Source organism: Rhinolophus sinicus, linkage group LG03 (genome assembly GCF_036562045.2).
Source record: "Rhinolophus sinicus isolate RSC01 linkage group LG03, ASM3656204v1, whole genome shotgun sequence".
NCBI lineage: Eukaryota > Metazoa > Chordata > Mammalia > Chiroptera > Rhinolophidae > Rhinolophus > Rhinolophus sinicus.
Genome location: NC_133753.1, coordinates 159833233 through 159848445, shown reverse-complemented (window position 1 = coordinate 159848445; position 15213 = coordinate 159833233). Strand labels below are relative to the sequence as shown.

Sequence of the window (15213 nt, the reverse complement as noted above, 5' to 3'; positions counted from 1 at the left end):
TTATTTTCATTTTTAATATCTCAGATACTGTTTCTCAATATAGTACACTATATAACATTTTTAATATACTTTTGATTAAATGTCACTGTTACACTAATTTCTGACAGTATCTGGAAGTGACTTTGTGCTTTGAAGCAGAAAATTACAATGTTATGAAAATTGGATAGAGATACAAGTATGCGTGCTTTTAGAGCAAACGGTTAAGAGCAAAAATAGGCTTTTGTATTCTGTGACTCAGAATAAGTTATCTAGATGAATACAATTATATTCTAAAAATACCCAAATTTAAACTTTTTATAAATTTGAAATTTGTGTATACATATACATTCAACTCAGAGTTTTTATCATGGTCTTATCAAGCAGTAATGAGCCAGGTTGCTTTCATTCTTTGTGATAAGATTTATTTAAGATTGTACAAATATTTTTGAGGTATAATTTATTCAATAATAATAATAACTATGCCTGGTATTTACTATATGCTACACATTTCTAAGCACATAACATAGAGTTTGTGTAATCTTCACATAAAGCTATGATGATAGTACTTTTTTCCCCCAGTTTCTACTGATGAGAAATTAAATCAGAAAGCCATAATACCTTGTCCAAAGTCGAACAGCTAGTAAGTATTGGACTGTGGTATAAACAGGCATTCTGACTTCAGGATGTATGCTCTTGACCACTTTGTAATAGAGTGTAAGCCTAACTCATTAAAACTGTTTGAGTGCATGGCACAAACTGAAAACCTACATTTTTGACAGAGATTCTAAAAAAAACAGAGTCTGTTCCAGGTATATTCAGAACAGGGATGGATTAAAACTAAAGTGCAGAAGTTCAATTTGTAATAGTAAAATGCTGATAAAAAATAATAACATGTGATTGGATGATTATTCAGCCACACAGAGGCGTACGATGCAGCTTTAAAAAGGAACGAAGACAATTTCTGTAGACAGTTTTAAAATGATTTTGAGACTATAAGCAAAGAACAGTGTTTAGAGTTTCTTGTATTTAAAAAGTGCAGCATAACAATGGAAAAATAAGTGAAACTAATAAAAGTGGTTATGTCGAGGGAAGAGGAAGAGAGGATGGAAGCTAGATCTTTCAGGATGTGTATCAGTTTTGTACTTTTGGTTTTGGAGTCATGTGGATGTTCTACATGATTTAAAATGAATTGAAAGCAGTTCCTAAAGATAAAAAACAAGCTGAAACGTTTGAATCTAATAACTATTATTATGTAGGGGCATACAATCTGAAATATTTCTCATAGTATTTTACATGTGCCTCCCTGGTGGGATATAACATTAGAACACAAATAGACACAAGGAAATTATAATTTGCATTCAGTAGTATTATTGTTATTAGTAATTTTGGTATTGTTATTTTGAAACCCCTATGTGTATATATGTGGACATTTATTTATATAGTGGAAGCAAATAAGGGTATTAGAATTTGGTATTTTTCAATATAAGAGAAGAAAAATGGAAATATAAAATTGAAGAAGTTATGTAAAATGATATAATTTTAAATTGGTTTGGTGAATTTATGGTATATGCTTTTCAGGAAGAGAAGTTTCCTGATGCTGTTTAAGCAAAGACCTAAAAGCCATTTATCCACTGGCAGCAAGCACCCCAGAGCCTAGATTGTGCTCTGTAAATATTTGTCTTGCTGGTTGACTCCAGAGCACAGGCAAGGGATACACAAAATAATCGGGGAAGCTCTCTTTGTACTAGAGGCAAGAGAAGGTGGGATTCTGTCAAAGGTGCAGGAATTAAGTTGAAGGAGTTCCCACTGGCTAATGATAGGACAGTTTGAGCATTAAAACAAAACTTAAGTGAATTAAAACACATCAGCTATGCTAATATCCTTGAGAACATAATGATCCTTCCCAACAAAAGTGAGTTATGATTTAAATTCTATTAACCTCTGTAAAATACCTTGCTTTTAGCTATCTATTATTACTTTAGTTGTCTTTAGTGTTATTTCCTTCTTGGAGTTGTTTGGCAATCTGGGTGTACGTGCATTTCACTTCAAATATATAGAATTATATGTTACCACTGAAATCATAGATGCATTTTTCAAAATTTTATTTAGAAGTGAAAACTATGCTGCTGATCAAAATATTCAGTAGGATTTTAATCATTATGGGAGAACCTTCTTCACTATAGAAATAGTTGTAATTTGAACTCTGGCCTTTTTTTAATTAAAATTTATTGGGATGACAATGGTTAGTAAAATTATATAGGTTTCCAGTGTACAATTCTGTATTACATCATCTATATATCACATTGTGTGTTCACCACCCAGAGTCAGTTCTCCTTCCATCACCATATATTTGACTCCATTTACCCTCTTCTACCGCCCCCCTTCCTCCTTACCCTCTGGTAACCACTAAACTCTTGTCTGCGTTTATGACCTTTGTTTCTTTGTCTTGTTCCTTTGAATTTTATATCCCACATATGAGTGAAGTACTGTGGTTCTCGACTTTTTCTGTCTGACTTGTTTCGCTTAGCGTGATAATCTCAAGGTCCACCCATGTTGTCACAGTGGAATACTACCCTGCCATAAGAAAAGATGAAGTACTGCCATTTGTGAACTCTGGCTGCTAAGTCACAACTTCAGTATCTTCCTTGGCAAGTGGGCTGTAAAATGTTACGTGTGTGAAAATAACATCGGACCATTCTGTGTGGATATCCCCCTGGCACCTCAAGTTCAACATGTCCAAAACCAAACTTCCTTGTTAACGGCATCATAATTTATACCCACTGACCAAACATGAAAACTAAGAGTAATCCCAGACTTCTTCACCTTTGGTCAACTGTTCAATGTGTTTTCCATTTCCTGTCAGTTCTACTTCCTGAAATTTCTCTTGATCCTGTTCCACAACCCCTGCCTCAGAGTCTAATAATGGCATTTACCTGCATAATCTTTCAGAAACAATCTTCTGTTTCCTAGCTATGCTTCCTAACCTTTTTGAATACAAAGACTCCATTTTAGCCCTGAAATATTGTGGATCCTTTACACAATAGTAACTATACCTTTATGTATAAAGCAAACACATAGTGACGGAGAGATGGTTAGTATTGAAGGATACATTTAAATGAACTTATATTTTAAGTCATGATCTAAAATGTGATTATTTCTTTTCTGCACAAACGTTTGTAATCCTTGGAGTTAACTTTTTCTGGTGTAAATTTTTATGTGCCCTAAATTCTCTGCCAGTTGTCTATGCTCAATATGTTCAGACATATTGACCCATCAAGTATTTTATTACTTTAATTTTCTCAAAGAAGTTTCTTCCAAAACCATGCTGACTCCTCATTGCTCCTCCTCCCTAAGCTTGTAGCTTCTGTTTTTTGTTCCTAGTGTCCTGAAGTTTTACAATGATGTGCCTGATGTAGGTATATTTTAACTAATTGTACTGAGCACTGCTGGTTCCGTTTAGTCTGGAAACCCTTTCAGACCCTTTAAAGAAAATACAGCCTTCTCCTGGGATGGGGAAGATCAGTTGCCCAGATTTGCAGATTTGGGAATCTCTGGCAATCTGTTTCTTAAATAGACATTCAACCAGTCTTTGTTTCAGCTTTTCCTTTCCTTTCCAAAGGTATATGGTCATGCTAATTTCTGTGTTTCTTGGTGGGGTGAGGTAGGGAGAAGATATATGATGTAAATCGAGTTGCTTCTCAGCTTTCTCCATTGCAACCTTAGGTTTCAACTATCTCTGATCTCATTAAGTCAGTTACCCCTTGAAGTTCTTTGTAGCTTATATTCAGCTCTCATTTTCTTTGTCCTTTCAAAATTATGTCCTCATCCCTTTAAAATTCTTCTACTGTAATTTTAGTGGGGGTTTCAGGAGGGAACGAAGATAAATGTGTCTAAAAATCAGCAGATGGCCTTTACATTTGTAGATAAAATAGTCTTTCTGGTGACATCTACCTCTGAGACTCTCTCAGTGGACTAGCTTATCTACGTCCCTGCCTTTATTCCAAATGTCTTACCCATCTCTATTCCAAATCCAATTTTTTAACAAAATAAGCTTTATTGAGGTCAGATATAGTTATGTTCTGAATCTCATCGTCCTGTTGCTTTTAATCAGGAATTGTGCTCTTGTGATCTGTACCTCTTAGTAGATAGTATAGTGTCTGACCCACAGTAAAAAGTGTTTATACTTTTAAACTTTGGACATTCGCTTTACTTCTTGCTCAGAATTAGAAAACGTCATTCCTGGGTACTATTTGCTTACCTTGAGAATGTTTTGAAATGCACGGAGGTGTATTTGATTGTCATTGTGATTAGAGCGCACTGTTGGCACATAATGCCAAAAGCCCCTCGATGAGAGGAATAGTCCTGCACCATAAACTCTTGTCCCACTTAGGATGCCAGTAGTCAATCTTGAGAAACATTGTTCGAAGTTTTAAGGGAAACCTGGCTCTACCTCGAGACTGGCACTTGCCCCCAACTCTCTCAAATGGTTTCTGTGCTCATTCCTACCTCTTGAGCAGTGGGGCTGGAGTGTGTACGATCCTTCTTGGTCCTCATTGCTGCTTCCTGACCACTGCCTTCCTCACTTCCTAAAACACAAATAGAAATAAACAGAAAATCACACCTCACTTTGAATTTTATGCTATCTTTGTTATAGGGGGAACCCATCTTAATCACATAAAAGTAATTTATATTTCATGATTTTCACATGTAACAATCAATGCTCATGGTTAATTATATCAAAGGAAACAAGATCATTTCTCACTTAGTAAATATACAGTATACATACAACATGCCCTTTAATGTCCAATTTTTAATAAATTTTAGTGTAGATTTATTTTTGGATATTGTGTACAGTTGTTACTAACTTTTCTTTTCACTATTAAAAGCTGATACTTTTGAAATGCCTTTTGCTGCCTCTATTAGTATAACACTTTCTAAGGGTTATTTGTTTAAAATGCAAACATAAGAATTACATTAACATGATACCTACATGTGATTATATACAGTTTATATAAGGTGTATAGCTGTGTCTAAGAATTCTACACTTTATATCAAATTGCAATTTTTAGTGGATTATCTTGTAAAATTGAATATTAAATACCTCATATAGTCACTTGTATCTCAGATTTGGTATGGGATGTTTAATACATGTTTTCTTTACCTGCGTTTTGCCTAAAGCATTGACTTGCATCATTAAGTATCACCAGTGTGTGTTTCTGGTTTTCAGGTTGTGGAAAATGCCCTTAAAGTGAACCCAGTATTAGGCCCGCAAATGTTTCAACCGATTCTACCCTGTGTTTTCAGAGGTATTATAGAAGGGGAGGTAAGATTTTTCTTAAGCTTCTAAGGACAATATTGGACTCTAGGGTTCTAGTTTTCATTATTTTTCTTCTTCATTGGAAAATTAAATCTTCATTGTTATATATAAAAGGAAAGCTTTTAAAAATATTTGACTGTTTGGAAGTAAAGTAAATTTCAGGTAGTCATACAGCTTTGCTTTTTTAGTGGTCCGCATGGGAAAGTATAGATTTCCTTTGATATATCATCTCTTTGAGATAGTATGTGTATTCATTCACAAAGGTTTGAAGCAAAGAATAGGAAAAAAGAGGGCTAGTTTTGTTATATACTGAATATATGGAAACACCAATTATGTTCTAAGTCCAGCTCTTAAATAGATCCATGTAACTATGTAAGTTAGGAGCATTTAAAGTAGCATAAAAATGCTATTGGTCAAATTATTTCTGTTCTTCTCTAGTATAGAAGCAGAATTAAGAAGAATATTGCTATTTCATATCCCTACTGTTACTTACTATGTCATGATTGTTTATAATTGTTTATACTTGTACCTTAACACAGTTTTCCATGTGCTGTATTTTATTTGTACAGAGGTATCCTGTAGTGATGTCAACGTATCTCGGAGTCATGGGTCGAGTCCTGCTACAAAACACTAGTTTCTTTTCTTCACTTCTTACTGAGATGGCACATAAATTTAATCAGGAGGTAAGAATCAGTCTCCTTAAATAGAAGGAAGTCTTTATCCAGATAAAGATTGGAAATAATTTGGTGAAATAATGATTTTATAAAAGTCTTATAGTATTTAAACTTTTATATTTTAAACCTTTAATAACATTGTTGTATGAGGTATATGACATATACATACACACATATATGAATACGTATGTGTGCACATATACACATATACATATATACTTTTGTGTTATAGGTTATTCTAGCATAATTTATCTAAGACTTTTTCCCATTGACTTTCCTTGGTTCTTTTATAAAAAATAAATTGACCAATTTATATGTGCATCTTTTTTCAATTCTTCTCTGTTTCATTGATCTACATGTTTATTTTTATGCTATCACACTTTCTGAGTTAGTATAGCATTATTATAGATCTTGAAATCAGATAGTATATATCTTCCATCCATGTTCTTGTTTAAAATAGGTTTGGCTATTCTAGGTCCATTACATTTCTATATCAGTAGCAGAATTGGCCTGCGAACTATTACAAAAAAACACACAAAACAGACCAAAAAGCCCTCAAAATTCCTGCTGGTATATTGAATGAGTTTATGTTGATTTTACAGATTAATTTAGGGAGAATTTTAATCTTAGCAGTATGGGGTCTTCCAATCCACAAGCATCCACAATAAACAGTACATTTAGTGAGATGTTTTTAGTGTTCTCAGCAATGTTTTGTAGTTCTCATTGTACATATCTTGCACGTATTTTGTTAAATTTATCCTAGATATTTCTAGGTTTTAATGGTATTTTGAGAATTTCAGTTACTAGTTGTTCACTGGTAGTGAAAAGAAATGAAATTGATTTTTGTATATTGAACAAGTAGACTAAGAAGATAACATTTAGAGAGGAAAAAGATCATTTGCCTAAACATTTTATTCTACTTCTGCAGGAGTTATATGCTATAAAATTATTTTTATAGAAGATATATTTATAAGTTACATTCTTTAAAGTTATAAAAGAGTGGTGGAACCAGTTGGAAATAAAGTTCTTTCTTTCTATAGTAGGTATTAGGTAGGTGCAAAAGTAATTGCAGTTTAAGGTTAAAAATAATTGCAAAAACCGTAATTATTTTGCACCACCTAATATTTATTTAATAGGTATCAGCATGATCAGTTTGTATCTGCACCTGCCTGGGTAGAAATTGGCAACATTATTAAAGTAAAGAAACCCCATCATCTTTTAATTATATTTTTTAGAAATACTTTGATTTTAGAAATTAGTTCTCTGAAAATAATGCAGAAGTTTTTATTGCTTCATGATTTGCTATAAATGATCATCAATATTTATTCCTATTGTCCTGTTCCTATTTTTCTTTCTTTTTTATTTCTTTTTCTTCTTTTTTTAAAGTTTATTGGGGTGGCAATTGTTAGTAAAGTTACATAGATTTCAGGTGTACAATTCTGTATCACATCATCTATAAATCCCATTATGTGTTCACCGCCCAGCGTCAGTTCTCCTTCCATCACCGTATATTTGACTATTTTTCTTGATGACTATTTACTTCAGAGCAACCAAGTTGAAGTTTTAATATATACATATGATTTTTATCATTTCCTTGTTTCAAATCTCTTCAGTGTCTTTTTTACATTTAGGATTAAATTCAAACTCTCTAACGTGGGTTTGCCTACAAAGGCCCACCGTAATATGGTTTCTTTATACTTGAGCCGTATCTCTTCACCTCCTTTTAGAACTCCATGATCCAGCCATTCACTGCTCAGAACACTTTTCAGTTTCTTGGAAACACCTTTCTCCTTCCTTCTGAGTCCTGCATACAGGCTTTTATTCCCTCTACCTAGAACACTCCCTCCCAACCTCTCACTTTTCCTTCAGTTGATTCCTAATCGTTTTTTTATTCTAACTTAAAAATAAACTCCTGGATAATTTCAGCCCAGTTCCCGAAGCTTCAGTTAGATCTTTTTCAGGAGATCCTGTAATTTGGGGAACTATGTATTTCTCAGGGATGTTTGCTCCATCTTCGCTCTGTCCCTGCATACATATTCCCAGGGTCAGCCAACTATAACCTGTGGGTCTGATCCAGCCTGCTGCTTCTGTTTGTGAAGTCAATGAGTTAAGAATGGTTTTTACATTTTTTACTATTTGAAAAAATAAAAATCTACAAACATGAACTTGCACACACATGAGAGATTTTAAGGAATTGGCTTACATGATTGTAGGGACTGGCAAGTTATAACTTTGTAGGACAGGCTGAAAACTCAGGCAGGATTTCTCTGTTACAGTCTTTTTTTATATATATATTTTATTACAGTTGACATATATTAGTTTCAGGTGTACAATATAGTGATTTACCATGTATATATCCTACAAAGTGATCACCACAATAGATTTAGTAACCATCTGTCACCATACATAGTTATTATAATACTATTGACTATATTCCCTATGCTGTACATTACATCCCTCTGAGTTATAACTGGAAATTTGTACTTCTTAATCCCCTTTCTTTTTCTGCTGAAGCGCCTAGCCCCCACCCTCTGGCAACCATAATTTTTTTCTCTCTATCTGTGCGTTTCTTTGTTTCACTTCATTTTTTTATTTTTATTTTGTTTTAAGATTCTACGTATAAGTGAAATCATATGGTATTTGTCTCTATCTGTCCAGCTTTTCACTTAACCTAATACTCTAAGCCCTTCCTTGTTGTTGCAAATGACAAGATTTCATTCTTTTTTATGACTGAGTAATATTCCATTGTGTATATGTACCACATCCATTTTAGCCATTCATCTGTTGGTGGATAGTCTTGAGTCAGGATTTCTTCTTTTCTGGGAAACCTTAGTTTTTGCTCTTAAGATCTTCAACTGATTGAATGAAGCCTAGCTCACTTTATCTAGGGTAATCTCCTTTACTTAAAATCATAGTAAACGTTAATCACATTTACAGCATGCTTTTACAGCGACATCTAGACTAGTATTTGACCAAACAACTGGACACCTCAGCTTACCTGAGTTGAACAAGTCTGTTTAGTTCTCAGAATTAGTTGGCTCTCAAAGTTAATTAGAGTCGATTTCTGGTTTGCTCAAATTATTCCTGTATAGCTCAAAGCTTGCTCCAAATTCTTATATTCCAATTCTGTGGTTTTCTGGAATTGAACTTTAACCAGGCTTTATGAGGTTTTAACCTTTAACAGTACTTATCCACAGGTAAATAGCATTTCACATATTTTGAGATGCCACCTGGTTGTTGTTTTTTTTCCAGATGGACCAACTTTTGGGAAATATGATTGAAATGTGGGTTGATCGCATGGACAACATTACCCAGCCTGAAAGAAGAAAACTTTCAGCTTTGGCCTTGCTTTCTCTTCTGCCATCTGATAATAGGTGAGGAAATGTTTCCTTAAAATTTGTTTCTTTAAAGCATCAAAATATTCCCACTCTTTTGGCCATTTGGTATTGCTGTGTGTTGCTGGGCAGTCTTGTTTAATTAATGTATATGTACAGTAATTTTGTTAGTAGATGGTGATGTGGCAAGTGTTAGTCTAGATCTAAAAATCTGTGAATGGAAGTATTTAATGGTTGTACTCATTTTGCCAAATTATTTCATTCTTCTTTGAATTTCCATTTTTTTCATAACCACATTTTATTAGACTTACTTTGAGTCCTTTTTATATAGATATATTAAATATATAATATTTCAATGTCAGTAGTACTTCATAAAATATATTATCCTCCTGGTAATTCCAAAGTATGTTACATATTTTTTATTTTATTTTGGATTATGTATAAAGAAGCTTGCAAGTTGTTTTTTTCTCCTTTTATAAATGAAGTCATTATATTATACTTCATCATCATTGTTAAAATTCTCATTACCATAAAGCAAATACAGAATGCTTTGATTTGAAGTTTAAGGAAGACTATCTGTTTTCTTTGTTTTTATCCCTGTCTTTTATATGCCTTTTGTGTGTGGGGAGTGGGGGGGTATTTTTAATTTTAAAGGCATAAAAGTGGACCTTAAGCCTTGACACTGTGAGAATAATAATAATAGTATATTAGATCTTCATCTTCAGAAATTTTTAGAGCACACACATCCTAGTGATAAATTAGTAAAATCCAATTAGCTTTAGAAATCCATTTTTAAAATGTACGTATTATTCCAGTATGGTGATTTGGATTACGAATATAAGTAATTATTTTGTCCTCACATCATAACAATAGTTAATAATTGTTGAGCACTTACTATATGTCTTATGTTTTGCTAAGTGCTTTTGCATTTATTTCTCATTTAATTTGTAAGACAGTCCTGAGGTATAGACATGATTATCCTCTTTTTTACAGAGCAAAGAAATAGCTTTAAAATGTTAAGTAACTTGCCGAGGGTCTGGCATGTGGCATGTTGTAGGGCAGATTTTGACCTTGAGCAGCTTGAAGCCAGGCCTTGCTCTTTTAGCTACCAGGTAATGCTGCTTCTCAGGTGGACTTACATATGACCTCCTATTTCCTCACATTGAAATTGAATGGCATCTTCTTTATAGTTGGCAACCAAATTCAGGCTGCCTACATTTTAATTTATTGCTGTTTCACTTTGTCTTGGTGGAAAAACAGTGACTTGAGAATTTTTCAGGCCTTTAAAATGGAAATATTAAACAACCTGGTCTTTGGCAATAATCAGCACTCTTTTCCCATTTCTAGAATAAATTAATGAATGGAAAAAAATATTAAGGTTAGAGTTTTCCCCAATACAGAACTGAGATTATTGAGGGTAAACTAGAAATGATACAGGTTAAGAAGTGTAGAAAGTAATCTAAAGCACATTAATTTACATTTTGTATAAGAATACTGTTTGCTTCCATATTTAATTTTATGTATATGGTTCATAAATATCTTTGATATGTAAGTTGTGGAAACAGTTGGCTTCTATAAGGAAATATAAGGCTTCTTTTATAAGTCTAAGGAAGACTTAGACTGGGGCTTATGTCAGTTTATATAAATTGAGGGCCAGACTTTATTAAGACTTGACATTCTCTTAAACATTAAAATTTCAAACTTAAATGTTGTGAGGAGATAGCTTTGCGATAGGAAAATCAGCTCTTATTTTGGTTTTTAAAATGAAGTCAATATTGAAAAATCTATTGGACGGTAGTGAATTGATATCATTTTAAAGATACCAAGAAAGTTTTGAATAATGTGGTAATAGAATTTTAAAAAATAATGATTTAACTTTAAAATGTTTTTAATGGATTACTGACTAAGATATTGATAGATACAGAAAATGTAATGATCTGAATAACCAAAAAAACTTGTTTGCTGTACAAATTTGCCACATAGTCATTGGCCCATGATGTAACTTGGGAAGAGCTATGTTCACATGTTTTAGTGGAAGGTAATGTTGACATTTAAGTCAGCAGTTTTATCATTTTCTGTTATAATCTTTCTTCTATTAACAACTTTGTAGTTGTTAGAGTTTGGGGAAATTATTCCCCCTTCCACATCCCCAATGATATTTCCTGGTTGATCTCCCATGTAATAATAATTTCCTGTTCCTGTGTTTCTTTTACACTTTGCAGTATAACAGTTCCCTTGCCTAAAATAAGCAGGTCTTAGAGAATAATGTTAGTAATGATTTTTTTAATCTGGCTAAAGTGGTAAAAGTTGTTTTCTTCTCTGTTTATTATAATGGATTTTCAAATGCAGAAAGGCACTTTTCTAAAGCATGGTTTCTCAACTACAATGCTAGTGACATTTTGGGCCACATAATATTTGTTATGGGGACTGTCCTGTGCATTGTAGGATATTTAGTGGCATCCCCTGACCTGTAACCAGTGGATATGCCAATAGACCCTCCCACCGCCAGCTTAGAATCACTCCTGTAAAGAATGACCATTTGGGAAACTGTGAAACTCTCTTTTGTCCTAATCTATTATACTACTTCTGGTTCAGAAATTTGGTAAAAAACTATAGATTTTAGAACCACACTCAATTCTCAGTGCCACCAGTCACTTGCGAATGACCATGGCCAAGTAACTACCTTCCCTGTGCCTAAGTTTCCTTGTTTTTAAAATGGGGATACTAAAAACATTTTCTGATGAGAATGCTGTAAAGATTAAATGAGTTTACATATGTAACGTCAAACTGTCTGAATACCTGAGGTTAGCTGTTTTTATTTCATCCCTTTTTCTCCCTCTCTCATCCATCGATCCATCCATCCATCCATCTATTTACTGTAGTACAAAGTTCTAAAAGTTTAAGTCTATGTGTGTACATGCATTTATTTTAAATTCAGTACATGTTTAGGTATATTGAGTATACCTGTTCATTAATTCATTAAAAGCAATATGTGTGGACCACATATGTTCTAAGGAATGTCACCTTTTATTTGATGATCTTTCTAAATATTGTGCATTATGACCAACTTATGCTACATGAATGTGCTTATGTCTACTCTGTACATTCTTATTTTATCTTCTTGGTCACCTGAACATAGTGCAGTCAGTTTTGTTTTTTGTTTTTAAATTGTTCAGTAAAACTGTCTTGTGTCCTTTTATTTTACTATTTCTTTAGTAGGAGTAATTCCAAGTTTATATTATGTGTACATAGAGGGAGTCTATATTCTGTATATAGGGGGTCTAGTATTTTCTTCAGCTAATTTTTATATGAAAATAACATTATTTACATATACCTCTTTTAATGTTTTTAGAGAGTTTTCCTCCAAAGGCATAGATGAAACAAGAACTATTACTTGTAGTTGAGAATGAATAATTAAACTTTGCTTTGATTCTTCTCTAAAATAACAATTCATCCTTCAACTTCAAAGATACATTTTTATAATGCAGTTCCAAGAATTTCAGATATCAGTAAGTATTCTTTGAGATTAAGTGTTTTAAGAATTTTGAATTTCACTTTTTTTTTTAAGATTTAAAGAAATCACCAATGGAGAATATTTAACATAAACTAGTTGAATAATTCAAAAAGAGATTGACAAAGGAGCAGGACTTTTAGGTATGATGGCTTGCTTCCCAGGACAAATTTTCTTATAATAAAATGCCCTGGGTATCAGATTTACTAAACCTGCTTGGATTGGACACTTAGTACCTCGCCATAATTCTCATTTATCTCAAGAATAGCATATATGATATCATCCTTTAAAAAGTTCCAAAGAGTAGTATTTTGGTATAGTTTAAACATAGTTGAATAAAAGGCAGTTTGCAATTTTTAAATTGTGGGCACGTTGTTTTACCTGAATTGTGCTTGACTATTCCTCAGTATTTAACAGGATAGAATTTTATTTTCATCCTTTACAAGAGTATGTGTCTTTTACACCAAGGTCATGTTTTCTTATTTATGGTATTTCCTTATATCTGTAAATCTTTAACCTAATATTTTAGTAGCTTTTCTGTAGTAAAAATTAGTTGTCAATTTTTTGTCCTTCGTAAGAAAAATGTCTTAGAAACTTATGTGTGTGTTTGATAACAGCATTATTGAGATATAATTCACAGACCATACAATGTACTCCATTTGAAGTGTATAAACTCAGTAGTTTTTAGTATATACACAGAAATGTGCAACTATCATCACAATGAATTTTAGAATATTTTTATTACTCCCAAAAGAAACCACGTACACTTTAGCAGTCCTCATTCTCATTCCCCCGTATCCCTAGGCAACCACTAATTTGCTTTCTGTCTCTATAGATTTGCCTATTCCAGACTTTTCCTACAAATGGAATCAGACAACATGTAGTCTTTTGTGACAGGCTTCTTTAAATTACTATGTTTTCAAGTTTCATCCATATTGTAGCATATATCAGTATTTTATTTCTTTTCATTACTGAATAATATTCTCTTATATGGATCTACCACATTTTGTTTATCTATTCATCAGATGATGGGCATTTGAGCTGTTTCTACTTTTTGGCTATTACTAGTAATGTTGCTATTTTTCATGTATAAGTTTTTGTGTAGATGTGTGTTTTCATTTCTCTTGGATATTGCTGGGTCATATGGTGACTCTGTGTTTTACCTTTTGAGGAAGTGCCAGACTGTTTTTCAAAGGAGTTATACCATTTTACATTCCTACCAGCAATGTACGAAGGTCCCAATTTCTCCACGTCCTTGCCAATACTTGTATTATTTCTTCTTGATTATAGTCAAGTTCGTGGGTGAGTGGTATCTCACTGTGATAGAAACATCTTTTAACTGGTTCTGCTGTGCCATTACTCACGTTTGGGAAGCTTACTGGACACAAAGGTTTTTGACTATTAGTTGATTGATTATTGTATACTGATGTGGGAACCCCTGAAAAACATCAGTACATATATACCTTAGTGTTTTAAAAATTTTACTACCCAAGTTCTGTTACTTTTAAACTGTGATCTGTGCTCTCTCTCAGTCATTCTACACCATTCGTGCTGGCTTGTCTGTCTGTCTTTGGAATACGCTGAGCTCCTTTGTGCCTCAGAACTTTGACAAATTCTGTAAATTGGCATGTTTCTAATACCTTCGAAACACTCTTTGCTTTTCCTTTATAAAACTGATCATGATTTTAAAACAAACAAGTGTTTGTCTAGTAGTTTTGTATTTTATTTTTTATCCACAAATATTTGTATTCTAAAATATAAGAACTCTCTTAAAACTTTTATTTATGAAATTTACATAGAGTTAAATTGACTTTTTGGGGAGTTGACATTACTGTAAATTTTAGCACGTGTAGATTTGCGCGAGCATCACCACAATCAGAGCACAGAAGAACAGTTTCATCACCCGAGGAAACTACTTTGTGCTGTATTTATGTGCTACATATGTACTGTGTACTTTGGGAATTACGTGCTCCCCTCTTTCACTATAATTTTGTCTTTTCGAGAATGTCACATAAAGGACATCAGGCAGTATACTTTTGAGACTAGCTTTCTCATTCAGTATAATGCCTTTTAAATTCATCTAAGCTATTGCATGTATCATTAGAATGTTCCTTTTTTTAAATCCTGAGTAGTATTCCATTGTATGGATGTATCGCCTTCAACCATTGAAGGACATTTGGGTGTCTGGTACTTTTTTAATGCCTGTCTTCTCCACTACTGTGTAAGTTCCATGAGCATGAGAACTGGGACATTGTTGGCCTCTCTCTCTCTCTCTCTCTCTCTCTCTCTCTCTCTCTCTCTGTATGTATACATACATTACATATACACAATGTACATCATGTTTCATTTTCTGAACTATTTGCATGTAAGTTGCATAATCATGGCCTCTTACCCCTA

The 15213-nt window shown here is 33.2% G+C and overlaps 1 protein-coding gene across 3 annotated transcripts in view; it reads left to right on the top strand.

Annotated features, from left to right (window-relative positions):
• IPO11 (importin 11) overlaps positions 1 to 15213 on the top strand; it is a 157878-nt gene that overhangs the window by 95233 nt on the left and 47432 nt on the right. For all 3 annotated transcript variants that reach the window (XM_019743722.2, XM_074328906.1, XM_019743732.2), the window contains exons 25-27: positions 5207 to 5302; positions 5866 to 5979; positions 9223 to 9344. In XM_019743722.2, the coding sequence (XP_019599281.1) occupies positions 5207 to 5302; positions 5866 to 5979; positions 9223 to 9344 (332 nt within the window). The remainder of the gene's footprint in view (positions 1 to 5206; positions 5303 to 5865; positions 5980 to 9222; positions 9345 to 15213) is intronic.